Source organism: Cynocephalus volans, chromosome 1 (genome assembly GCF_027409185.1).
Source record: "Cynocephalus volans isolate mCynVol1 chromosome 1, mCynVol1.pri, whole genome shotgun sequence".
In the NCBI taxonomy this organism is placed as follows: domain Eukaryota; kingdom Metazoa; phylum Chordata; class Mammalia; order Dermoptera; family Cynocephalidae; genus Cynocephalus; species Cynocephalus volans.
The window spans coordinates 121,461,942-121,489,368 of record NC_084460.1 but is presented as its reverse complement, the minus strand read 5'-3'; the positions used below and the strand labels follow the sequence as shown (position 1 = coordinate 121,489,368).

The 27,427-nt window shown below is 43.5% G+C and overlaps 1 protein-coding gene across 6 annotated transcripts in view; it reads left to right on the top strand.

The window, feature by feature from the left end:
* KALRN (kalirin RhoGEF kinase) overlaps positions 1–27,427 on the top strand; it is a 621,231-nt gene that overhangs the window by 163,169 nt on the left and 430,635 nt on the right. For all 6 annotated transcript variants that reach the window (XM_063076707.1, XM_063076704.1, XM_063076720.1 and 3 more), the window contains exons 2-3: positions 18,691–18,765; positions 25,671–25,785. In XM_063076707.1, coding sequence (XP_062932777.1) covers positions 18,691–18,765; positions 25,671–25,785 — 190 coding nt within the window. The remainder of the gene's footprint in view (positions 1–18,690; positions 18,766–25,670; positions 25,786–27,427) is intronic.

Here is a 27,427-nt window from a genome sequence, read left to right as displayed (position 1 = left end):
AGGTAATTCTCACAATAGCCTTATGAGGTTGATATTACTTACATTTCACGGATGGGAAAACTGAAGAACAGTGCTACTGTTACTTTTTTTTGAATTGGATATTGATGAATTTTCCAGGTGGAGAATAGGGGTAGGGAATTCCAAAGTAAGAGAGAACTTTATTGCTGTAAGAAAAATGTTTTAAAATTGAAATAGCAGAATGAATTATTTTACACTACAAGATGTGAATAAATCCAGAAATATACCCATAGCCTATAGAAAAGAAAGAGAATGTTCATTGTGTATCTTATGAGCTCTAAATGTTAATTGTATCAGTCACTCTTAACTGAGTGGGTAGGACTCAGAGTGGTTCTTTTCCTTGTCTCATGGATTGTTAGAACTTCCGGGTGTTGAAAATATCCAGGTGGCCTGATCTTTTTCTGGCCTCTGTAAGCAACTAATTTCTCTCCCCTTTGGTCTCATTTTAATGAATGATCCTTTATATTAAGGATATCTTTATTGGAGGCCTTATATCCATAAATTTCTTAAACTCATTTTTTTATGGGCAGAAATGTTCTTAATCAGGCTATTATTCAACATTTTGCATAGAGCAGGACAAGTGTAAACCTGTTTGCAAAGGGTTTCTTCCTTGACAGGAATATTCACACAGTATTTTGGGTGACTTCTTACCTTGCCACATGTTGGGCTGTGGGCTTCAAAAGCCATTGGGTGGGTTGGGTCCTTGCTATAGCACGGCAGCCTCAAGAACAATCACTTAGCTTTCTGTTGGCTTGATGGAGGAACACTATGAAGTAAGCATAGGTGCAAGTTTTCAAGTTTTCTCTGGAAAACATTGAGCCTCTTAGCTTTGTGAAGACTTTTTCCCATTTGGGAATCTGAAGATGTACCTTCTCATTTAGGCTCCTCTGCCTTCTGGCACAGCTAACTCACAGAGTGGTTAGGGCTCAAGGCTCAAGGGCACCTATATGAGGCTTGGCAAGTCAGTAATTAGTGGCTTTGGTTCCCACTGGGAAATTTGGTCAGATTTCAATAATGAATAACCATACTTTTTGAAAAAAAAGGTGAGGAGACAGAATCACTTATTTCTTTCCTAGGCTATGTGCTTAGACCAAAGAAGGCCATCCCTGTGGCTCCCTTGGATGGCAGACCTGTGTTTTGTGGACCCCCAGTCCTCGCTGGCTTAGTCACTTGTTGGTTGTATCAAGGGCTGTGTTTTCAATCATTCAGTCATTGGTTATGGGGGTACAGAGAACACTCCCAACACATCCCAAGGGAGAACTTGACACAGACCCTGCCCTCAAGGAAGTTAACCATTGGCAGGATATCTATCCATCTAAGTCAGTGCTGTCAGTCGAACTTTCTGTGATGATGGAAATGTTCTCAATCTGTGCTCCCCAATATGATAACCAGTAGCCACTTTAAGTGTAACTAATGTGACTGAGGAACTGAATTTTAAATTTTACTTAATTTTAATTAATTGAAATTGAAATAACCACACATAGCTAGTGGCAGATGCTAGATAGCAGAGCACTAAACTATCATCAACCCATAGTTGCATCTTAATATATATGCATCTGTAGTGGGGTACTCTTTAGACCACATGGCATGGAGCAGAAAATGCTTGACTGACAGACTCATCATGTTACTTTGAGCCCTTAACCCTCACAGGGTCTCAGTTTCTCTTTCTGTAAAGGAAGTACTAGTAGCTCCACAGAACTTTCTGACATCCAGTTGGTTTCAGCTCCTCTTGGATGTGGCATGTTTTGTCATAGCACAGGGCTCTGAGGGCGGTTGTTGCCTCTGCTGTTTGTAGCATGTCATGGGCTGTTTTTAAAGCCATTGGGCACATTTAGGAGTTCTTTCTGTATGAGGGTGGTGGGAGAAGGCAACAAGAGAAGGAGATGCTTTACTCTGGGATGCTAGTGAAGATATGCATGGTGGAGGCCTTGGCCCCATTCCCGGATGGCAGTCCATCTCTTTGTGTATTACAAGGGTTGTAAGGATGCATTCAGTTGTCAGAAGAGAAAGAGATTGGCAGAGATGGTAGGGCTCTACTGGGGCTGGCATTTGATGAAGAGCTAAGAGTGTCTTCCGAGGTTTGGTTCATCTGAGTGCCCTAGTGAGTGTGCTGAGACATTTATACTCACAGGGATACAGGGAGGTTTTGGTTATTTTGACATAGACCTCACCCCACTTGGGGAGCCAAGTTCCCTGTGTTCCCTGAGTGGGTATGAGAACATAGCCACAGCGTTACCTGGCATCTAGCCCCACGTGCCCTGAGGGCTAATGCCTGCCAAGAGTTCATTGTTACAATCAGCACGTTTATGTCCTTGTACCTGAGACACCAGAGTGGTACAGGTAGTGGTGAGATGACCCAGGCTTTCTCTGTTGTCACAGATGTAGAGGCCTGCTGCTCCCTTGAGGTTGGTGGGGGTGGGGATGGGAAGTTTTTAGCTACAGCTTAAAAGCACAGGCATACTTCAAGATCAGAAAGGCATAAAACCTGTAACTGCTTTCATAAAAAGACTACAATACAAGGCATTATAGCTAATACCTTACTTTTACATAGGGCTTTGCAGTTTTCAAACTGCTTTACCTTGAGTTTATTTAGTCCTTATTGGGGTAGTATTGAAATATCCACTTGAAGAAATTGAGGATAGAGAGGATAAGGAGCCTTCCCAAAATTGCTAAATTTGTATTAATTGAACCCAGATCATCTGATTCCAAGTTGGTCTTGTTTTTGTCACACTATGGGGCCAGGGAGTTCCATGAAGGGCACAGTCAAGAAGTATTGGGAGAAGATGTGCCACTAAGAGGTATGAGTCCGTATGATGTAGTAGATGAGGACTGCAGCAAACATCCAACTGGAATACAGAGCACAATAAGATGCTAGGCTGGGGTAACTGGGTTACTGTGCTGTTGAAAGAAGCTGCTGGCTGATCTCTCCCCAGCCCATGGGCCTGTGCCTTTTGTTTGTGAGCCAACCGTGGGACAAAGACAGAAACCTCAGTTGCAGCTTTAGAGGGTGGCAGCAACTCAGGAAGGAGGTTGCATGCCCTTCACTTCTACTGACTGAAAACTATAGGGCCATCTCTGGGACCGTCTAGACACCTCATGACTCTTGTGCCTGTTCTGGGAAAGCTTCCTGGAGGAAGGGGGACTGACAGCCCAGGTCAGATCCTTTATAGAGCCCTTATTCTGGGGATTAACCTCAAAGAGAAAATTACAGAGCATGCAAGTAAGTTGAAGAACAGAGAAAGAGAAGAAGGGCATGGAGATTAAGATATCAAAGAGGCAGAGGAGTGTAAAATCCAGAAAAGAGAAAGCAAAGACGTGGTTTAATATAGATTTGAATTTTGGGTGGGTCTTCATATGGTTTTAGTGTACTTTTATAACAGTATAATTTTAACATATGTTCATTGCAGAAAGTTTGAAAACTATAGAAAAGTGTAAAGAGGAAAATGAAATATCCCCATAATCCCACAACCCAGAAATATTTAGTTATTTGGGCTATCACATCAAATCGCTATTTCGGATTGATTTCAGAAGGTAAAAAATAAAAGTCTCAGCAATTTCATATGATTCAACCTAACACATAGTGCATGTATCATTAGTGTCCTAATTTTTACTTTACGTATTGTGAGTATTCTTATAAGAAATTAAAAATTACTCAAAAATAAAAATTTTAATGGCTGATTGGTATTCCATTTATGCCTATCTCAAATTTATTTCCCTTCTGTTGGACATTTAGGCTGTTTGCAGTTTGGGGCCACAATCAAAAGTGCTGCATGGAACCCCTTGTCTTCAAGTATTTGTCCTCATTATTTCTTAGCTACTTTGGATAGTCATCCAGAAGGGGAATTAGTAGGTCAGTGGTTATACACAGTATTATGATTGTGATCCACATTACCAAATTGCTTTCTGGAAAAGTTGCAGCAATTTTACTTGCACTAACAGGAGTATGGGCAGAGAGGGATAACAATGAACCCTTGCCAGCACTGAGGATTATTGCCTTTTCAAAGGTTTTGCTGATTTAATGGGTTTAAAAACATCTCATTGTTCAGTTTGCGTTTTTAAATTACTAATTAGGTTGACGACTTTTTCTTATGATTATTAGCCATTTTCCTTTCTTTTTTGAAAAGTGTATTTATATTCTTTGCTTTTCAATTTTATTGTTTTTCAAATAGGGAGTAGTATTAATCTTTTCTCTATCATATTTATTGTAAATGTTTCCCCAGTTATCATTTGCCTTTTGAATTTTGTTTATAATCTGATATATAGTTTAAAACTTTATATAGACAAAACCATTGATATTTTCCTTTCTGATTTCTTTCAAGGCTTTTGTGCCTAGTGAGCTCTTTCTCATTCAGGGATCAGCTAAATACTCATATTTTCTCCTAAGGGTTTTTTTTTTAATGTCATTTTTTAGGTTAGGTTTCTAATCTGTCTAAAATTTATTTTATTTTGGTGTATGGTATGAAGTTGTGAGGATTAACTTGATTTTTCTTTTCTAAATAGTTTTCCAGTGCCATTTATTGAAAACTGTATTTTTTCCCAATTGCTTTAGATTCTTCCCTTATCATATATTAGGTTTCAAAATATGTCAGATATGTATTAGGGTTATATTTCAGGCTCTATTCATTTATATGTTCTTGTGTCTGTGCCACCTTTTAATAATTGTAGTTTAAAAATATATATTTTAATATCCAATAGGGAAAGCCCAATCCATTATTCATTTTTTAAAAATGTTTAATTGTTTTCATCTATTTATTCTTCTAGATTAAAGTCTAGTTGAAAATCCCTTTGACACATAGTGGGTACTTAGAGATTCATTCAACAGATATGATATTCAAAGCTATGATATTTAGCTTTTAATCCAAAAACATGTTGGTATTATTTATTTTATTATACATACATCTTTTATGTCTTGCGTTCTAAAAGAATAAACTCTATTCACATATATGGCAAATCTTTAAATGACATTTAAAAATGGAATTTTCTTTTACAGCTCATTTGGACTTCAGTTTTTTTAGTCGTAAGACAACTTTATCTATGATGAATAGTAACCGATTTTTATTTGCCGCAGAATCACATCACAGGGTGAACAGCTGCGTAACACAGTTGTCCTATACTTTAAATAAGTTTGCTTTTACAATGCTGTTTGCAATGGTATCCACAACCTAGTTATTAAACTTTTAAAGTACATGAATATTTTACAAAGATCCTGTATATGAAGGGTTAATATACAAAACAGGGAATTTGCTCTTTTTTAATAATAAATAAGAAAAATTTAATAAATAAGAAAAATTTGACCTAGAAAAACATTAGAGAAACATTGACAAAACCAGCCACAATCCCACTTTCCAGAGATAACCACTGTTGTATACATGTATGTATGTGGTTTTTACACACATATGTGTGCACACCTAAACACAGACACCAGTATATATACTGTTGGGATAAAGTTGTACATACTCTTTTATAGTCTGTTTTTCCCACTTAGTAACATATCATGAAATTTCCCAAGACATTAGTTCTTTTTCTCATGGTTTATTTAACCAGTCCCCTGTGGTTGAATATTTAGATTGTTTCTGATTTTTCAGTGGTATAAAGCTCTGATAAGCCTCCATACTCCCTAATTTAACATTTTTCTGGATTATTATATGCTCTATGTTCTGACCACGTACACACATTCATCACAGAGGCAACCTCATTGCTCCCTGGTCATGGCAAAGCCTTCTCTTTTTCTGGGAGCTGGAAAAGAGCAAAGACGACCAGGTATCCCAGCCTCCTGGAACTCTTCTGCTCAGATTACCAGGAAAATTCTGAGTGTTGGAGAATTAATTGGAAATAGGTTTCAGAGAGCATGGGAATGAGAATCTTAATAACTTGGGGGCATTTATTGTACAGGTAGCAGGCAGATTTTAGGGTTTTACCCACCTGGGTTTGTATTACCACTCCCTTATGCCTCCACACCTAGCTCTGTGTGTTAAGGGCAACTTAACCTCTCTAGTTTTTCCTTCTCTGTGAACTCTCCATTTACAACAACATGACAACTCAAGGCCAACCAAGGAAAATACCCCCAGGAATCTTCTCAGGCCTTTCCCCAGGGGTCTCTGAAGGTTGCCTGCAGATAGATTTTGGGGCTTTCTCATCTCAGATGGTTACCCTGCTATCAGGATGTATTTTCAGTAGGCATGTTCTCAGAAACACCACCTGGCCCTGTAAATCTTTGTGTGGAACCCAGCCTCATAAGAGCAGGGGGAGAGGAGTGGGGAAAAGAAGGCATGAGGTCTTGTAGCTACAGGCACCAACCCAGAGACTGGCGGGGAGGATGCCTAGGGCCATGGCCTTTCTGGACACAAGAGGAGGGGCAAATGAGAGGTCAGCTGAGCAGCTGGTCTCCTTGTGGGAATAGGAGGCTTTCCTTTACATCTGGGGAACCTGGCTAGGGAAGCAGCAGTGGTTGAAGTGCTTGCCAAACAGCCCAGATTGGGTAGCAGAGGGGAACAGTAAAAATTCACAGGACCCACACAGAGGTGTGAGCAGTGTGGCTTACAGATGTGTAGTGGGAAGGTGAGGTGGCAGTTTTTAGCTGTTGATTTCTTAGTTTACTCTATTCACTTATTCATTTGCCTACTCGTTCATTCACATAATCAATACTTATTATTACTGAGTACCTACTGTGTGTCAGGCCCCATGCTGAAGATACCAACGTGAACAGGGAAGAGAGAAGGAGTATTATGTTTACTTAGTATCAGTTATGTATCTCCTACCATCAGGTTATCTCCCTTAATTATCACAACAGCCTGTGAAGTAGGTTTTGTTTCTTTCTTTCTTTTTTCTAAATCTCAGATGAGGAAACAGACCCAGAGAGGTTAAATTGTCCAAGGGCACACAGCTAATAAGTCCTGGAGCTGGGAGACAGTGTTGTGAGCTGTCTCTCAGGACGTTCCTGTCCTGGGATACTGTATCAGTCCATTTGTGTTGTTATAACAGAAATACCTGAGACTGGGTAATTTATAAAGAACAGAGGTTTATTTGGCTTATGATTCTGGGACAGCAGCATCTGTCACAGGCCTCAGGCTGCTTCTACTCATGGCGGAAAGTGGCAGGTACAAGCAGATCACATGGTGAGAAGAAGCAAGAGAGAGAGGAAGTGCCAGGGTCTTTTAAACAACCAGCTCTCACGGGAATTAATAGAGTGAGAACTTACTCATTACTTCCCCCACCTAGGGAGAGCACTAATCCATTCATGAGGGATCCGCCCTTGTGACTCAATCAGTTTCCAACACTGTCATGTTGGGTATCAAATTTCCACATGAGTTTTGGAGGGGACAACACACCCAAACTTCATCAGATACTTACCATCTTATGTGGAATATGGCAGCCAAATGGTTTGTTGAGCAAATAGTGGCCAGGCATGACCTACTGTGGTTGCCTGACTAGGAACACTCAAGAACCTCCTTCTTATCCTGTCATGACCCAGGCTCCAGTGAATCTTGTTACATAAGTTTGCAGACCCTCACTGCTGGCTCTAACCATGACCTAGAGTTGTTGATCTAGGATGGGTCTTGGGTCAGGTTGTCCTCCCTTTGCTAGCAGGTCTTCAATTTGGAAGGCTTCCAGGAAAGGCACTGCTTAAGTGTCTATGAAACTCACTTCATGTTTAGCCTTAGTTCTTCTAGGCCTCAGTAATTCCATAATGAGAGAGAACCACCTGTGATAAAGCTTATCCTTAGAGCACAGGATCCTGCACACAGCCTCCACATCCCACCATCCAGGTGAGGTGGCTCAGCTTCTTTTTATCTCCAAGCTAAGGAACCTAAATCATTTCAGTGTTATTTCTCTGCCATACCAATCACAGTACTGGGTCCCAGCTAAACCGTGAGTGTTAGAAAGCGGACCATGAAGGAGGCAGAGACTGGGTGATAGGATCTGGTGGCTAGAACCTGAGGTCTCATTTTGACTTTGCCTTAGACCAGTGTTCTCAACCATTTAGGGAGCCACAGACTTCTTTGAAAATATGATGAAAACCAGGCTTACACAGATTCTCTTTCAGAAAAATAGACACAAGGGACTTATTTGCAATGATTTGCATACAGTTTCATGAGGTTCGTGGCCCTCCTTCACCACATACATTTTTGAGGCAGGTTTTGGAGGCTGCTTCAGTTTACCAGGTGCTCAGGAATGTGTGCCTTAGCCTGTCCTCTGGTGAGCAGAGTTGGTGGTTACGTAGGCTACCCTCTGCAGATACCTGCCAGCTCCTCATTCTTTTCCATGATTCTGGGTAAAGATTTTAGCTTTGTGAGATATTCATATCCCCGCTAGTCTCCTATTTAGCACTCAAAATTGTTGAGCTTCTTTCTAAAGAGATAGCAGGCATCACTAGTGGACTCTCTCCTAATCTTAGCCATTTCCTAGTTTATGCTGGGTCCTAGTTATGCTAGGTTCATAGAGGAAGCTTTTTTGCCTATATCTGGCAAACATTAACTCATCTCTCTGTTACCCTGAAGTGGATCTAGGTCACGGGAAAAAACACACTGTGTCTTAGATACTCTCCTCTGTTCCCCTATGTCCACCAGACACCTCAATACTCACCACTGTTCTGTCCAATCCAGGACCTTTCTGATGATTTCTTAACCCTTTTCCTTTCCTTTAGCAACTGCCTGTTCACATTTTACATACTTTCTTACAGGTGGAGTTTTATTAACCGTTAGCGATTATCTGAGTATTTGTCCCCCATCTGTACCTCTGTATTATATTTCTTACATGATCTTGAAATTACCTGTTGATGTTCTGACTCTCCCCCTAAATTAAAAGTCTCTTAGGGTCTGGAACTCTATATTATCTTTGTATTCACAGTGACTGGAACTTTGTCTGGCATGTATGGTGTTCACTAAATATTTATTGAATTGATTTGGGTGTGTTTAGATATTTGAGGCAATAACTTAAGGAAAGATTCAAACATTGCTTAAAACTCTAAGAATCTTTCCATCACAAACCCATCCACTTCGGATATGCTTAGGCAGTTTATCCAAAAACCTAAACATTATATTGGGGGACATACAAGGTTCATGCTGTCTCATTTCCATTAGAGCTATGTGTGTTTGTGTGGGGGTATGTGCACAGACCTTTCTTGGTTGCTGCAATTGTTTGAAAACAATACCAAAACAAGCCTTTTTATTCTCTTCAGTAATCTCTTGTTATCTATGTCCCTCCAATGCTTCTTCGTATTTGTTTATCTCGCACATATCGTAATGTCTCTTTCATCTTTTTCTCTTTCTCATTTGTCTCACATACTCCAGGATAGCCTGGACAGCAGTCACTGTGAGTAACAATGACACAGTAGTTCAGGACCAAGGACAGCAGCACGTGTGTTCTTGAAGGGGGAGAAGGTGCTTTATGTTTGTTCAGCAATGCGACCTTTGGATGTGTCCCTTCTCACCTGTTGGGCTGCATGTAGTTCTGCAAACATGGTTATTACTTTGGCCCTAATTGTTCTATGTCTGTGATGGATCTGTGTCCAGTCTGTGCCCAGTATGTTCCTGTGGCCTTGCTTCCACTGATAGTCATGGTAGTGAGGCTGGGGCAGGAATTGCACAGTGGAATCAGAGAGTGGAGGTGGGAGCAGAGAGAAGCTCTGGGCTGGGGTGAGAAAGAGTGTTCCAGGGGCTGCCTATGAGGGCCTCCTGACCTGAGCTCAGCAGTCAGCCATTGCTGCTTTACTGCCACTCACACCTGAATTTCAGGCCACAGGGGTGGGGTTGGAGGGTAGGGGAACAGGGTACAGGCATCAGAGAGGTTCTGGGTCATTTGATGTTTAGAGGCCTGCCAGAGTGCCTTCCATAATGACAGAGCCCAAAGATGGCTTTCCAAATCAGCAGTTTCATCTTTAACTAAAGACTCTATGCCCTGAGTAAATTAAATACTATTGATGTTCACACTGGGGAAGAGGGAGGGGAACTGAGAGTATGGCTTGCAAACTTCTATAGCACACACCTTCTGCCTCTGAGCACCTCCGTAACTCTGTAAATATATTATAGTAGCAAATACACTGCTGATGTTCAACAGTCAACTCATATTCATCACTGACAGGCCAATGTTCTGTGTTACTTTGAGGATCCATCCAAGAGCAACACTCAATGTAACAAAAAAGACAACAAATCTACGACTATCACTACTACCCATGAGGTATGAGCTCTTTAAATAACCTGGTCAGTTAGGAAAGAATCAGTTTTTTTTTCTTTTATTAAAAGCGGTAGGTGTTTATAATTGGTCCTGAAGTGTCCATTTTCTTGTGTCTGTGTTACACTCAAGATGTCAACTTTCCTGGGGAGAGAGGGAGGGGAGCAAGTGAGCCTGTGTGTATTGCAGCTGAGATCTCAACTCGAGCTAATATTAAATCTTGTGAAGAATAAACAGAAATGGTTTGCTCATTAGCTGGGCTTACAGAGGTGTTACCCACATGTTTAAAGTGCTAATTATTAGTGATCTCTAATGGATCTAATTTAGCAAAGGCGAGTGTTACAAATTTCTGCTCTTCAAAAGTAGACCATTAGCCAGGGCTTTGTATCTAATATTGACTTTAGAAAGTTGAAATTGTCCACAAGTAGAGTTCACGTGGAAGCTTGAGAGAGGAAGAAAGGTGGAGATGGAGGTAGAAATAGGCACAGAGAGGGATCAGGGGAGGAAGAGGCACAGCAGTTACTAAGCATCTTTGATGTGGAAGGCACCGTGGCACTGTGGATGTACAAGAGTCCCTGGGTCACTCATTAAGCAGTAGCTGTGTACCAGGCTCTGGAAATACTGAGCTAAGTACCCAGACCTTGCCCTCAAGGAGCTAAGAGTCTAGTGAAGGAGCCAGATGCGACAGTGGGCATCAACAGCAAGGTACATGTTTCACGAGACTCAGAGAAGAAGAAACCAGCCCAGCCTGGTGGTGGTGGAGCAGTTAGGGAAGGCACTCTGGGAAGGTCCACAGCTCACTATAGTGCAGGGCAGAAAATGGTCACTTCATTCCTCTCAGCACACACTTCCTGCCTCAGTGGTAGTTGTTTTAAGGAGGAGGGCTCCAAGGAACATGTTTATAGTTGCTGGAGGAATTTTTCAACAGGCAGTTCCCTCAGTAGCTCATTAGTGTCTGGAAAGAGGAGACAAGAACATTCACCTTCATTTCAGCACACACGTGTTTGTGTGTGTGTCTTTTTCTCCAACTCTTTATTTCTTGCTTTCACTCCTTTTTGTTATTGTTTTCTCCCATTCTTGCACCTCTCTCCTTTTGTGTCAACAGGAAAAGAGGCGGGGGGGATGAGAGAAGGGAGAATGAGGGAATGAAGATCTTGCCTCTACCCACTAATAGGTTCCCTACCATCCCCAGTTACACTGACAGACAGTATCTTCTCCCAAGGGCCTTGCCCATCTGTTCCTTACACAGAGGGACCATTACTTTAAGTCTCTTTCCTTTATGATTTGGTTCCATATTAAATTTTCATGGCGTCTTACAGAAACTGCCAGGCTGCTACTGGCCTGACAGGCTCCCAGGAAGTAACTCACAAATATCCTTCCTGCCTCTGTTAGAACTTAGGGAGAAGATCAAAAGAGACAAAGTTCCAGTGCCCCCTGGCCCCCTATTCCACCACCAGCCTTAGCAGGGGCCATGGGTCCCAACCTCCCCTGTCCTCAAAGATAGAGCAGAATGTGACCTGGAGGTGGGGGTTAGAGGCTGCTGGGCCTGGCCCTGGCCAGGAACCACAGCCTTCCTCTGGGATCAGCCAGATTCCACCCAGCTCTGCCCCTTGCTGCAGCACAGACCCGGCTCTCTGAGTCTCTGAAGGCACTTTCAGCCACACCTTTGCTGACGCCTTGCCAGGAGTCTACCCTGTTGAGATTAGATCACAGAGCCTGCCTACCCCTCCATGCCCTCCTTTCTGTAACTCCCTAACTGCTTTTCTGTTCAGTTAGTAAACTCTCTTCACCTGCAGCACATGGTTTCTTGGCCCCTGCCTCTCTGCTGTGGCATGTGCTGCTTCCTACTATTTCTTGGCCCACCCCTTATCCAAAACTTCATTCAAAGATCATCTCCTCTGGGGAGCCTGTGCTGATGAATCACCTCCACTCACCACTCGTACACATTGTCTTCTTAGTACCTGTGTGTGCTCAGTTTCAGTATTTCTTGAGCCCCTTTTGTGTGACAGGCACTGTGCTAGGTGCTGGGGTAGAACAACAAGTGTGATATGGTCCCTACACTGAAGGCGTCAGGATCAACTAATGGGGAGTAAAATGAAAACACATAAATGCCATTCAAAAGTGATAGAGTATAAAATACAACTGGGGACAGTTCTACCTGATGGGGAGGTCAGGGGAACTGCACAGAGGAAATGATGGATTAGAGAGAGATTTAAGAGCTAGAATCAACAGGACCAGGCTACTGAATCAATAAGTGATGAAGGAGGGGGAGGAGTCTAGGATGCTTTCCAGGTTTATGTTTGGGTAACTGGCACTGATAATCAGGATATAATGGATATAGGATGGCCAGGTTGGGGGAAGGATGGAAGGATCTTTATTAGAATCTCAGAATCTTAACTTGTTTTTTACACAGAATCTGGTAGCTCCCTAGTGTCAGGGGAAATGGGGACTGGGTATTTTATTAGGCTAGAAACTCAGAGAACAGAAATTGGGTCTCCCCTCAAAGGGAGAGAATTGCCTGAGATGAATACTATGTTCTCAGATGTGGAGCTCCCCAGGTGGGGCACCTCTCCTTCCTCTGTTTCTTGTCCAGTATTTTTCAATGTTCAGGGCTTTGCACCTGAGGGTAAGGGTTCAGGTGGGATAAAGAGGCATAAACTTACTGGCTCCTCTGTCCTTCAGGGCCATCTCAGAGATGGCATCTTGATCTGTAAATATGATCAGTGACAGCATTCATGGTACTGAGAGCAGTTAGAGAAGGCAGAGCTCTGAGGGTATGGAAGAAGATGTGTTGTAAAATTAAAATATCTGATATATGAGAAAGTAGTTTAAGCTACCAAATTCTGAGCAGTTTGGGTCGGGAAGGTGTTATTCATGAATATTCCTGTCACCAAAAAATAAAACATGGTCCAGTCTCAGTGGCATGGAGGGGGGAAATTATTTGTCTCCCAGATAGCCCTTTTTATTTCAGAGCTGAATTTGAGCAATGGGTTACAGGGTAATGGCTGAATCTCTGGAACCTCTGGGCAGTGGTGAGAGGTCTTCCCATGGTGGGGGCACGAGAAGTGATGAGCAGTGCTAGGTCAGCTTCTAGAGGTCTTGTGCAGGCCAGGCTAAAGCATGCCTTTCTCTAGTTCTGCCTCTGAGGCAATTCTGGAATAGGAAGACATACTTCATTACAGAGATTCCCAGAATGTAATGTGTGTACGAATCATCTGGGTTTCTTGTTAAAATGTAGGTTCTGATTCCGTAGGTCTGGGATGTCACCTGAGATTCTGCATTTCTAGCAAGGTTCTAGGTGTTAGGTGATGCTTATTACTATGAGTAGCAAGGCTTTAGCACTCACCTTTAAAGAGCATTTCTTTTGAGCTCCCTTGCATCCTGTACAGCTGATGTCCTGTCTCTGATGATAGCTCATTCCCCTATTTTCCTACTTGTCTTATCTCTGTTTGGAAGCCCCCTGGAGAGTAGAATCCATTTCTTATTTGTCTTGGTGTCACCAAAGCCTAACACAAGACCTAGCACTTAATAAGTGCTCAATAAAGTACTGATGAAAGAATGACCCTGGGAATAGGAAAGTATCAGACTTAAACCCAAACCAAGGTCTGGCCAAATGAGCTCTTGGAACTCTCAATTGTAAGCCAGATCTCTTTTGTGCAGCACATTAGCCAGTGATTCAGTGCCACTTAGAGCAAGGCTCCCATGCTGGACACCACATGGACAGAGTAGAAAGAGGAGGCAGAAACATGGGCTTTGGAAATTTGCTGTCTTATTGGTAAAACAGGGCTCAGGACCACTTGAAGCAACATTAGAATACTTACACAGTAACTTCTACATAAGTGCAAGTGACTGAGAACCAAAAGGAAATAAAGAGCAATCCATGGGTACTCTGGCAGCTTGTACCTCCAAATGCTCAATAAATGCTCACTAGTTGTTTGTTTCTTCAGTTGTTGAAATCAGGATTGCTTTCTGAAGGAGGTTAGCATGGAGCACAAGGCACCCAGCTGCCCTGGGGGATTCATTGCTTCCCCAGACCCACAAAGCCACTGGCAGAGCCCATGGTACAATGGCCAGTCCTGCCACTGTCACGTGGGGTCACACGGAGGCTGGGAGCTGGAGTGAGGATGATTGGCATTTTCCAACATGGGCAGTGGTGACAAGGAAAATGTGAAGAGGAACAGGCAGCGGCAATGTGAGCGTAATGCATTTGGAACAAGGAGGAACAAAAGTGGACCTTGAAGACCCATGCTGGAGGATCCTGGGGAGATGGTGGTGGCAATTTTTACTTCCCTAATAGATGCAGAGCATTTCAACTTCGCTAATTAACGGAACAGCAGGTTTGTAATTCTGACAGCAGCAGGACACAAATGTGGTGGGATTAGCATGGAGCGCCAGTGAAGCGTGCCTTTGTCCTTAAGAGGAAGCACAACACCCACGTTGGGTCAGGTCCATGAGTATGCCCTCTGTTTTTTTTGTTTGTTTTTTTCCAGCAGTAACTCCAAGGTCTTAGGGGCTTTTATTTCTTTCTTCTCAGGCCTTTTTTAGAGGTAGCAAGGGGCCTACTGTTTCAATAGGCTTTTCTTTTAAAGGAGGAGAGTAGTCTGTGATTGGTCTAGAGTTTATAGCCTAATGGTGCTATCAAATATACCTTGTATTAGAAATAGCAATTGCAGTGTAAGCCTACTTCCTTCAAGGTGTGTTTGCCTCACAGAAGTTCTTCTATCACTGTTGTCCCATTTTGGCGATTTGGGCTAACTGCAAAATTGGATGACCTGTCCTGAGCATCACAATCCCGAAATTGATTCTGGGAAAAGAATGGGCTGGGAAGCCAGGGAAGAGTTGTTTTGTCTTCCCAAGGCCCACAGAATCTTGTTAGGGAATTTGTTCCTAATAAATTTGTTCCTTAATGAATAAATTTGTTTCCTTTCAAAGCATATTGATTTGATAATCTGAGGATCTTAAAGGCCAATAAATATGAAGAAAAGGTTCAGAAAGTCTCAGAGTATTAGATCTCAGTGGTACCTTGGAGATCATCTACTTAGATCACTAGTGCTTGGTGTGACAGATGAGGCTACTGACCTTGTGTAAGTCATTTTCGGAAGAGTTAACAGTTTATTTATTCATTTATTCTTTCATCAAATATTTATTGGACATTTACTATGAGTCTACCAAGACATGTACCTGATAGTGAAAACATGTTGCTATTTCATTGGTCCTGTTTGAGTTAGCATTCAATGAATTTACCCTTTTTTATATATATCAACAGCTGGTTTCACAAGGGCCCTGGGGGAATTGATATATAGTATCTTCAGCCAGTGCAAGTAGGTTTTACATGCAAGGTCACCGATTTCTAAGCTGCTGGGCTAATTAGTTTAGCTTTACTTGGTTTTACATAATACATACATTGTTGAAAAGTTATTTGTAATTCAATTTTTGGCAAATTAAAAACTAATTCAAACCACTAAGGAAACTTATTTAAAGAGACCCTGGAGCAAATCCTTTTATTTTTATGAAAAAATCTTGTTATTGTTATTGGAAATGATTATTCCTAGTTATGGATTTTGTAAATCTGGACACTTGAGGTTTTCTCATGGTGGGAACACAACAAGGCAGATAGCCCAGTAGTGGTCTGAACTGGGTAGGGAGGACTTTGGCCTGGTAGGTGGAAGCCCTAGGAATATTAGAAGAGCCCAACCCAAGATATTGACGTTTACCATGATTGCAAACTGCATGGACAAGCTGCACGCCTTCTCTCAGGTCGTGGACCCTGGAGGGGAGAAGGGAGAGGTGGGGCATGATGAGTGGGGTGTAAATGATGAGATCTGGAACTCCCCCTCTCCGTCTCCACAGATGGGAGCGGGACGGGGATAGGATGCGGAGTCTTTTGCTACCATTATAACAAATTTGAAACTCTTCCTTAAAGTCTGGGGGCTGTTTGTATACTTTAGGGCCCTCTTGTATACTTTAACAAAGTAGAGGAGGAGAGGAAGAGCAGCGGAAAGAATAGGACAGGAGTTTAGGAGAGAAGAGGGTTATGTGAATTCTTGTTATACAGTAAAATCTCCTTAGTTTTTGGGCCTTGCTATTTTTGAACTTGGAAATAATTTGGAAGAAGACAGGACTAAAATTTAACGTCTCATATTAAAATTTTTTCCTTTAAAAATTAATGTGCATAGTGATGTAGAAGAGAGTGTTTTAAAACTGATGTATGGGAAGATATATTTCACATATGAAAATAAGCAATTTTGAAGCAGAATCATCATTTTACTCTAACATTTCATGTGTTAAAGATGATTTTTGTGTCATTGGCAAAGCCTAATAGGACTCTTCCTTGCCAAGGAAGCTGAGCTGTCTCCTTGTTGCGTGAGGATGAGAAAAAACCTCTATGTATCCATTTGTAAATTCTATAATAATTTACATCAATCCTAATTAGTCTCTATTAGGGATATTTAGTTGTTGTTTTTCTGTGTGGAATATACAGTTAGAGCATGGATATCTGTGGAAACTAAGTCTAGAAAGTACAAAACCACGCTTTTAGTCTTTGAAGTTAGAGCTTTCATTTTTATGGTGTTACTTTTTTCTTCTATTGCCCACGGTCTTCTCAAAGTGAGCCTTGTTTCTGGTTCTCTGTCAATTAGTAAAAGAAAAGCAACTGATGAATGAAAAGGCTCACTGTCTTCATTTAGTGAAAAATGAAAAAGAAGAAATTAGGTGAAATGGTCAGAGGCCCTTTGGAAATATGCTTTAGGTCAGGGTATGACCTCTGACTGTGAAAACTGGCATTCAGGGGAACACATCTCTCTTCCTCCTTGGTTCAGTGTATATTGGCCCATTTTCTTCCCTGGGCCAGTGGTCTTAATACTGGGCTATTGCCAAAATTCCCAGGTGGGTCTCTTGAAATAGTCAGTGTTTAGAAATTGAGGGATTGAGTGAGACCTCCTGCCCAGCATGCTGCTCTTCTCCTGTAGATTGTTATATTTGGACCCCAAGGGTATAAGCCAAGTGGAGAAAGGCACTAGAAGGGGGTGTCCATGGTCTCTTGTTCTGTCTTACTGAGCTGATATAGAATTTGTCACCTTCTGGGGTCCATCTGTGTTGTGTCCCTGGTGATGATACACAACAGAGACCCTAGTTATAGCTCAAAGGGCTATGAGTATATGTGGTTCTCCCTGCAAGTCCCTGTAGGGTACTTGATTTAAATGACAGGGGTACAATGGGCTAGCCTGGGGTTTTGTGCAAGTGTGTGGTAGCTGTGTCCTCCCTTCCCACACAGCTCACACCAGGCTGGGCTGTCCTTTGCCTCCCAATCCTTCTGTTTCTCTAGGCACGTCTTTATTTTCCATTCTTTATGAGCCCCAGGCCCCTACCTCCAGCCCCCTAACAGGAACTAAACTAGATCCTAGAAAGGACTTTCCAACTGAGAAGGAAGATTTAAACAGAGAATGAGTTAAAGAAGGGAGTGCATTTCCTTCCCAGGAGGAAGGAAATTTGTTTCTCCCCACCTCCTGTCTATTGTGGACTGATGATGGTGGCATTGAGGTGGAGGAGGAAGGAGAGCAGAGAAGGGTATTGTCATCACCTTTGCTTCCAGCTGGAGGATTTTTGTCATTTACTTTTCCTATTTGTAAAATGAAGACTAATAGTTGCTGTGCCACTTAGAAGAAAGGCAAGAAGAATTATTCAGGGTGTTGTAATCCATCTTGATATCAATTAACTAATTCAACAGATATTTACTGAGTGCTTACTGTGTCTTAGTCTATTTTCTGTTGCTGTACCAGAACACCACAGACTGGGTAATTTAAAAAGAAAAGAAGTTTCTTTAGCTTATGGTTCTGGAGGCTGGGAAGTCCAAATGCTTGGTGCCATCATCTGGTGAGGGCCTTCTTGCTGTGTCATAATATGGTGGAGGCATCACATGGCAAGAGGGCAAGGGTGTGTGTGCCAGCTCAGGTCCATCTTCCTCTTCGTATAAAGCCACCAGTTCCATCATGGGGGCTTCATCCTGATAACCTTATCTGACCCTAATTACCTCCCAAAGGACCTCCAAATATCATCAACATATGAATTGGGGGATTAAGTTTCCAACACATGAAATTTGGGGGACACATTTACACCATAGCGCCTGACACCGTGCTAGGCACTAGGGGTACAAAAGTGTTTTTTTAAAAAAGCCCCATATCTTCAAGTTGTTCAAAGCAACAGGGCTATCATAGTTGCCCCCAGGGCAAGGAGTTTTGTACATGTGGTGGGGGGTGACTTGGACCGTCCTCTTCTTGAGAAGGACTAGGAGGGTTGAACCCCTGGTCACCCCTGTGGCCTGGCATCTTGTGGAAGTGTCCTTTCTGTTGTGGAACCTCTCCTGGTCCATCAGGGTGGGCTGAAGAGCCTGAGCAAGGCAGAATCTTCTGACTGATGATAAAATTGGGAGGCTGAGGGCAGGACCCAGCGATTCAGCCAGCTGGCCTCTTTTACCCTGATTCCTTTTGTTTCATTATCCTACAGGTTCTTTTCGGAATGATGGTTTGAAAGCTTCTGATGTCCTTCCCATCTTAAAGGAAAAAGTGGCCTTTGTGTCTGGTGAGTATTTGTGGGACTTTCCTTTGCAATGGTCCTAGGGAAGTCGTGTGTGTGCACACATGCATTCAGACACTTTGTGTGTTAGTGGGGTGGGGTGGGTGGAGTTATGCTGAGAGCAGCTGCTTCCTCTCTGCAGAGGCAGACAGGGAAAGGAGGGCTGTGGTCTCAGCTGGATGTTCTGGAGGTCACTCACCACCACAGGTGGGCTACCCACACATACTTTGCACACACCTTGCCCCTCCTCACCATGCCTGGCCTGGCAGGAGCCACTGAGGCCCCTGTGAGAGATCCTCCAGTAAGAAGAGTGTGTCCACTTCGTGCATTCTCTGAGGTTTTATGTCAGTTCATTTCTGAGTGGGTCATGGACAGGAGATTAAAAAAAAAAAATTGGCTCTTCCTTATTTCTCTTTTCTGGCAAAGGAAACTCAAGTGAGTGTTTATATTTTAGGGGTTTTGTTTTTGTTTTTTCTGAATAGTGACTTTCAAATATTTGTTCTTGACTTCTCTCTCCCACCCATCTTGTGCACCTGGATCTCTTAATGTCTATTTCAGTGGTTAGCAATCTACAGCCTGTGGGCCACCACCAGTTTTTGTAAATAAAGTTTTATTGGAACACAGCCATGTGCATTTGTTTAAGTAGTGTATTAGTTTCTCACTGATGCTATAACAAATTACTAAAAACTTGGTGGCTTACAACAGAAGTTTATTCTCTCAGTTCTGGAGGCCGGAAATCAGTTTCACTGGGCTGAAATCAAGATATGTGTCAGCAGGGCTATGCTTCCTCTAGAGGCTCTAGGGGAGAATTTGTTTCTTGCCTCTCCCAGCTTCTGGTGGCTACTGACATTCCTTGGCTTGTGGCCAAATCACTCTCAGCCCTGCTTCTGTGATTACCTTGCCTTCTCTTCTTTGTTTGTGTCAAATATCCTTCTCCCTCTCTATTTTAAGGATACCTGTGTCTGCATTTAGGGCCAAGTTGGATAATCTAAGCTAATGTCCCCATCTCAAGATGGCCAACATAATCATATTTGCAGTCTTTGCCATGTAAGATAACATTTATGATTTCTGGGGATTAGGACCTGATATGTTTGGGGGCCATTATTCAGCTTAATACAAGTAGTGTCTTGCTACAACAGCAGAGTTGAGTAGTTACAGCTGAGACCAAATGACCCACAACCCTAAAATATTTACTGTTTGGACCTTTAAGAAGAAGTTTAATGACCCCTGATGTAATTGAAGCCAATGACTGGCCAGAGCCCCTGGGGCAGCCATTCTCAAACAATAAGGTATACCCGAATCACTGTGTGCTGTTCCAGGAATCCACTTTAGGTCTCCTGGATCAGGGTCTCTGGCAGGACCTGAGGCTGGGGCTGGGGTAATGGCAATGTGAGAAGCAAAGGATCACATTTTGAGAAACACACCCAAGTGCTTATGCTTCCTGGACCAAGCCTTTTCTCGTATTTCTGGGTGATTTTTATTGTCTCCAAGGAGTGGCAGTAGAGTCACAGGACAATAGCCAGTACAGTCCCATTGTGCAGGGGTTCACTCCAGGGCACTGCTGGCCTGGCTGATGGGTGACAGCTAAAATGGAGGAACGGGAGAAGGGAAGAGGTTATGGGCAAGGGGAAAGCAAGCAGTACTAGTCTCCCACCTCATCAGAGGGAAGGCTAGCGACCAGTGATTCAGAGTGCAGGTGTGGGAGGGGAGGGCAGGCATGCAATGGGAATATTTAGGAGCCTTTGTAAAGTACTAAGTGCATTGTATATTATTACCATCATTATTATTAGTAGTAATAGTATTTTATTATTGTTTTTGCTGTTAGACAAGAGTGACTGGGAAACTGCCTTTCCCCATTACTGTTAGGCCCTTGTACCGAGAGTACTTCAAAAAGTTTGTGGAAAAATAGGATTAAAAGATATTACAAATATTTCCATGAACTTTTGGAAGTACCCCCATATATCTTGTTAGGTAGTGAGCCCTCTGTCACTGAGGATGGTGAAGCACAGGCTGAACAACCCCTTGGCAGGGTCATGTAGCAGTGATTGCAGTGTAGGTAGAGACATAGGTAAGACAACTTCCAAAGCCTTTATAAACTTGGATTCTGAGTTCTTGCTGAGCATGTGGGAAGACCTTGTAGGAGTCCACTGGACACTGCCAGGTCTTGACTTCTGCTGTTCCCCATAGCCCAAGATCCCACAGACATGGCCCACAGCCCTTTGGAGAGCCAGATCTGATCTGATCTCTTCCTCCTTCTTTTTTATGGCTTTTAGTTAACCTAATATCCACTGGTCCTGCTAATTGTCCTATTTCTCTAGGGCCTGACATTTCCTCTTCCTGTAGTGCTTTCCCCGCACCATCTGCCAATTTGAGCTACTCCTTTTCCTTCCTGAGTTGGTTCCCTCTTTGCCTCCTCTAGGAGGACCTCCTGGATTTAATGCATAGACTTTGAGCACCATCCTGTTTCACGTCAGTTTGGGGCATATGATTGCAGACACAGTACACTCTGACATGAGACCCTTGCTTGATGTTCATGGTTTATTTTTTCCCATGTGAATTCATTCAGAGCCCTGGGGTAGGGCCCAGCCAGCCCCTGATAAGACCTTCCAAAGTGGTAGGGAGTTGTCCTAATGGAGCTCATACAACAACGTGCCAGGAAAGCAGTCAGGGTTGAAGCAGGTAGAAACTTCCCTGAGCAGGATGATGGGGGTGTGCAGCTCACTCCCATGTGCTGATGTGAGCTGAGCAGCCTGGAATAGTCCTTGTTTATCTGCACCTGTGATGCCAGGAACTTCTGGGCATAGGAAACATTGCCCTTCTGTGCCTGGGAAGGACACTGAGGGTGCCAGGGAGATAATGACTGGCTGCCTCTAAAAAGTAACAAAAACAAACCAAAAAACACAACAAACCCTTATATCCTGAGCTTTTAAAAAACAAAAATAAAACACAAGGAAGAAACCAAGAACTGTGTAATGCAGTGTAACAACAGCATTTCTTACTGAGAAGAAAGTGCTGCAAGGAAGGTGGTAAGCCGAGAAACAGACTGTTAGCTGTCCGGCTCTCCCCTGCCAGCGCCCCATGCCCCAGCGATGGCCGGGTAAAAGGGTGAAAGGAAAGCTGTGCTGCCATGGGAATGTACATCTGGAATACCCCTGGGAAGCCCAACAGCTTCTGTGTGTGGGCCTGTGCCCATGTGTGAGATGGGATCTGTTGCTGTTCCTCAGGGAGCCTCATTGTCCGGCCCTGCCTGTCTCCCTCTGTCACTCACACCCACAGGCTCTATAGACCTCTCTGGCTTCCTTTGTGCTGCTCACACTTCCCACTTACGGCACCCTTGTCCCTTTTATCCAGCCTTTTCGTGCAGGGCCCATTTCTCCCCTATTATCTTCACGCACATATACACCCTCCTCTTGGCCACCTCCTGATGTTTCCCCTCTGTCTCCTTATCCCCCACCAACCTCATTCTCGGTTATTTTCAAGGAACCTCTGTGCTGCTGTGGCACAATCTTTGTACCTTGGACCCACATCTCTCAAAGTGTGTTCCATAGAACAGTCCCACAGATGAGCTCAACAGAGAAGAGGGGTTCTAATCTCCAATAAGTTTGGGAAATGCTGCATATTATAGCTCTCCTTGGAGATTTACATGTCCATTAAAGCACATTAACATTCTAAGGTTCTGCGAATTCCTGCAGCAAAGAACTTTATCTTTGTTTAATCTGGCATTTCCTGAACTATAGAATAACCTCATTCCCTTAAAAAATTATGTGTGTGTATATGTATCCAAGAACATCTTGCAGAACTATTGTTATATTGGCTTTAGCAGGGTCTTCTCATTCTTCATCTTGGCTTATTGTCCTCTGTGATTTCAGCATCCCTGTCAATTATCAGTCAAATCCTATAGCTTCATTGCTGTTCAGCCTCCTTGACACCAAAGTCCTCCACCTTTCTACTGTGGTCATGCACATCCAAAATCTTAATGCTTGATATGTCTGTCTGTGGCCTTAGTCTCCTATCTTTGACCCTTTCCAATATTGCCCTGTCAGTCAGGAGACGATGGATAGCAGAGGAACAAAACACATGCCTTTTCCTCTTCTTTGGGATCTTGTAATCCAGTAGGACATTTCCCACCCTTGCTGGGCCCTTCTCATTTACACCATGCATTAGCTCTATTCTGCCTTTACTCAAGTTGGAGCCTAGCACAGACACCATGGCCAAAGCTTTCAATAGAGCTTTCACTGTGCCCCAATACCCTGGCACCTACCCTGAAGCTCATATCGTACTCAGTCCTACAACGATGGGTCCTTTCCTCTCTCCTCAGTACTCTAGGCCTATCCTGACCCTGGACAGATGATTGCATCTCCTATTTTACCTATAAAACAGTGTTCCTCAGACAGGCTGGACTCCCTTCTCTCCATAACTTATCTTCTGCAGCCTGTCTCGGAGAAAGGGGCAGCCCCACTGCCCTGTGGCTGGACCCCTCCCCTTGCACCTGCTCTGAGCCTTGCTCCATCCATTGTCCCATACTTTCCAGCATGATTCTCTTCTACACTTGTTCTTCCTCTTCTTCCTATAATATTTCAAGGTGTTTTCCATTCAGAAAGATATATGGCTTCATCCTGCTGTCTCCTCTTGACTCCTTTTCCATACTTCCTGAAAGGAGGCTATTACACTTCCCCAGGCTTTCTCTCCTCACTCCTCTCCCTCCATCCAGAACCTTCTTTAGCTATCTGGAACCTTCCCAAGCCATGAGTCTGAAACTCGTGTCTCTATGGTCAGTACTGGCTCCAGGTTGGGAGGGACACTGCCAAGCAGCCCTCCAAGCTACCTAGTGAGCCTCAGGCAGTCAGACCCCTGGCTCCCCACGTTCTCCGGCTCTACTTGTAAGGTGTCCGTAGGAGGTGGGGAAGAAAACCAATGGCGGTGGTAAAAAAAAACCACTGGAGATTGAAAATGCTCAGTGTGAGGTCAAAGCTAGAGGGGAAGCTAGAGGTCAAAGCTTGAGAGTGTTGGAGGACCTCCCAGTTTTGGGGAAACCTTCTATTTAATCCTTCTGCTTCCCTTTTCTCATGTGGAAGGCTGTTGGGAGATGGGGACCATTTCCAAGGCAGATGAAATGGGGTGGTTATCACTACAAAGCACCAGGGCTGGTGGAATGGAAGGACTGGAGCTGGACATCAGGGCCCAACTCTGAGGTAAATTTATATAAATCTGCCCTTGGGGGGTGGGGGACAGGTGGTCATGGTGGTGGTGCTGAAACATTTACCTTCAGGGTCAAATCTCTCAGTGGCCTTGATCTTGTTTGATCCTTTTCTCCCTGAAGCCTCCTTATTTCCTTCTCAGGGTTGTCCTAGATTGATTTATCACTGGCTTCTGGACCCCACAATCAGAGGGAAACATTAATCACAGCTCACACTTGGGTGGGGCCCTGGAGGCTCTCTGCCTTCCTTGTGAGAGAGCCGTCCTCGGCAGTCTGAGCTTTAAGCTTCTTTTCTACAATTGTTGATTGCTGTGCCAACCCTTCCTCCCTCTTTCATTAGATCTCCTTGGGGTTCCCACCCTGGGGGATGTCGGGTGGGGAGTGGGGATTCTGTGATTGTGACACAGATGTTTTCTTTGTGTAACAGCCAGTGCCCTGTAGGGTCACAGTTATACCTTAGCTTCATCCCTATCTAATACTCCTGAGAAACTTGGTTCTGCTTTCCTAATCATAGTGTCCATTAGTAAATACATTTTAAAATCATGTAATAAATAGTGAATAAAAGGTTTAGAAAATAGAGGAAAGGAAAAACAACTGTCTAAAATCCTGGCCTTCCAATAACAACAGCGACCGTCACTTTAGCATACTCCTCCCAGCTTTTTCTAATGTGATATTTAGAAAACGTTTGTAATCCTAGTGCGTACATATGCATTCACAGTGATTAATACTTTGATTATCCTTAATTCCAGTAAGATTCTTGTGCTCCTCCAGCAGGAGTGACAGGTGGCATGCAGGCAGGTAGGCAGGGGTGGCTTCTTGGCTGTGTAAAAAAACACTTAACATCTTTTCTATGAGTCTAAAAACCTCCCAGCAATGCTGTCCCCAGATGGATGCTTTGAGGCCTTCTCACCAGGGTAGTCTGTTCATCATGAGCACTCCCACCTCACAGAGGTCTGCAAAGAGAAGTGAATTGGAGGTTAAACTTCCAAAGGACATAGAACTTTCAACCAGCTTGTTTTCTCAATAAGAACAGCTATCACCACCTTCGTTATCACTGAACATTTTTTTTTTTTTTTTTTTTGTGACCAGTAAGGGGATCGTAACCCTTGGCTTGGTGTCGCCCGTACCGCGCTCAGCCAGTGAGTGCACCAGCCATCCCTATATAGGATCCGAACCTGCGGCCTCTGCGCTCCCAGCGCTGCACTCACCCGAGTGAGCCACAGGGTCGGCCCATCACTGAACATTTGTAGAGAGCTTTAGTTTTCAAAGTGTTTCCCCGTGCACCATCTCAGCAGTCCTTGCAAAAACCCTGTAATGTGCTCACCATTATTTTCATCTGCCTTTTATTTATTTTTAATTTATTTTTTACATATTCCTTCAAATTTAATTCCATACAGGTAACAATGACAGTGTATATTATGGTGTGCTCAGTTTCAGCTTTACAGAAATGGCATCATACCTGAGGCACTCATCTGTGATTTCATGTCTTCTTTAAACATTATCATCTGCCTTTTATAGATGAGGCATCAGAGAAGTCAAAAGACTTCCCCAAGGTCACTCATGTTACCTGCATCCAGACTCCTCCCTGTCTTGTCCTAAGCAGTGACCAGATTTCCCTGAGCACCATGTTGCTGCCTGCTCATCTGTCACTCAGACAGAATTCTTTTTCCTTTGCAGCAGACTTTCTTAAACTCCCTCCTCTTCTTCCCCACAGGGGGCCGTGATAAGCGAGGCGGACCCATCCTGACCTTCCCTGCTCGCAGCAATCATGACAGAATAAGACAGGAAGACCTGCGGAAACTCGTCACGTATTTGGCCAGTGTGCCAAGGTAAGGTGAAAAGGAATGGCCTGCAGTGGAGGGATGTGGGAAGCTGGGCTGATGCCAGTGAGTTGAAATGATCCTCCATCCCTGACTGGGGCCTGGTTGTTTCTGTTCTTGGAGTGGATTCTAATTATTCCTGGAACATTATCACCCATTGTTTGCTTTATTCCCATCATTCCCATTGTTAATACAGGGATTCATGTGAATAGAGTGGGAGTGGGAAGTGGGAACTCTAGGCAGAGGTGAGGGTCCCAGGCCAAGAGCACCAGTCCTGGGCCTGGAGCAGGAGATGGTGTGGCCTGGGGAGGAGGAATGGAAAGCTACTGTTTACCTTAGGGAAATAGGAACTCTGGCTGATTCCACTCTGCCTTGAGTGATGAATTATTTTCAAAACATCTGGCTTGGGGCCGGCCCGATGGCTCACTCAGGAGAGTGTGGTGCTGACAACACCAAGGCCATGAGTTCGGATCCCATATAGGGATGGCCGGTTGGCTCACTTGGGAGAGTGTGGTGCTGACAACACCAAGTCAAGGGTTAAGATCCCCTTACAGGTCATCTTTAAAAGAAAACAAAAAACAAACATCTGGCTTGTGAATAGTGGAGTTTGAGGCAAATAACTTTACTTGTATTGCTCACCTAGAGGGGGCCCTTGGCTCAATCTAGGTCATGCATTTTCAGTGAGGGGTAATGTTGCCCACAAGGGGGGTAAAAATTGGTTCTTGGGGTAGCAAAAAAAAAAAATCTTACTCTTTTATGCATCAAGCCCAGATTTACATATAATATTGAGATACAGTATTTGTGTAATGTTAAAATTGCACTAGTGGGGTGATTAGGGGAAAAATAGTCTAAAAAGGCTCCTTTGGGGGAGGGCAATAATAAAGAAAAATGTGAGAATCACTGGTCCAGGTGGTGCTGGTCATGGAGGTGAGTGGTGGGAGACATGCCAAGGGCACAGTTTGTATCTTTTGAGAAGGGAGGGAAAGGCCTTTGCCTAGTCAGAGAATCATAGAATGTGGGAGTCAGAAGCGCCCTTAGGAGCAATCCAGGCAAATGCATGTCATGCTCTGCTTAGAGAACCGGCTCACAGGGGTCAGTGGCCCAGGTTGGCCTAGAACTCAGCCTTCCCAGCTCCAGCCCTGTGCTCACTCCTCATGCTTGCTCATGGCCAGTGAGGATGCTGCTTTCTGTCTCTTAGTGGGGCCAAAGCCTGTGAAGTGTTTTTTGTGGGAAATAAGAAGTGGTGCTTTCAGGACTTTCATTTCCTTGTGCATTTATGGGAGAATTAGTAAATTACAGAAGAGCTATATATACAGCTCTGCCTTTGCTGGGAGACCTGGGATGATTTTTGAACATATTAAGTTCTTAAAGCAGGTTTTGAGTGAGGGAAGCACTACATTTCAGAGAGCCATAGGGGAGATGAATGTAAAGGGATTGGCGATGGTGATTGGCAGGTGGTAAAGGGGATTTTAAGAGCAGTTGTCAAAGGCTTGGAAGGATGTTGCATGGAATGGCAAGTCCCGAAGAACTTCAAGCAAAGGCTGTGAACAAACAGATGCTGAAGAGTGTCTTTTTTTTTTTTAAAGATAGCTACTGGGGACAGAAAAAAAATAAAAGGTCTTAAGCTCCAATGAAAAGGATTTGGGTTATA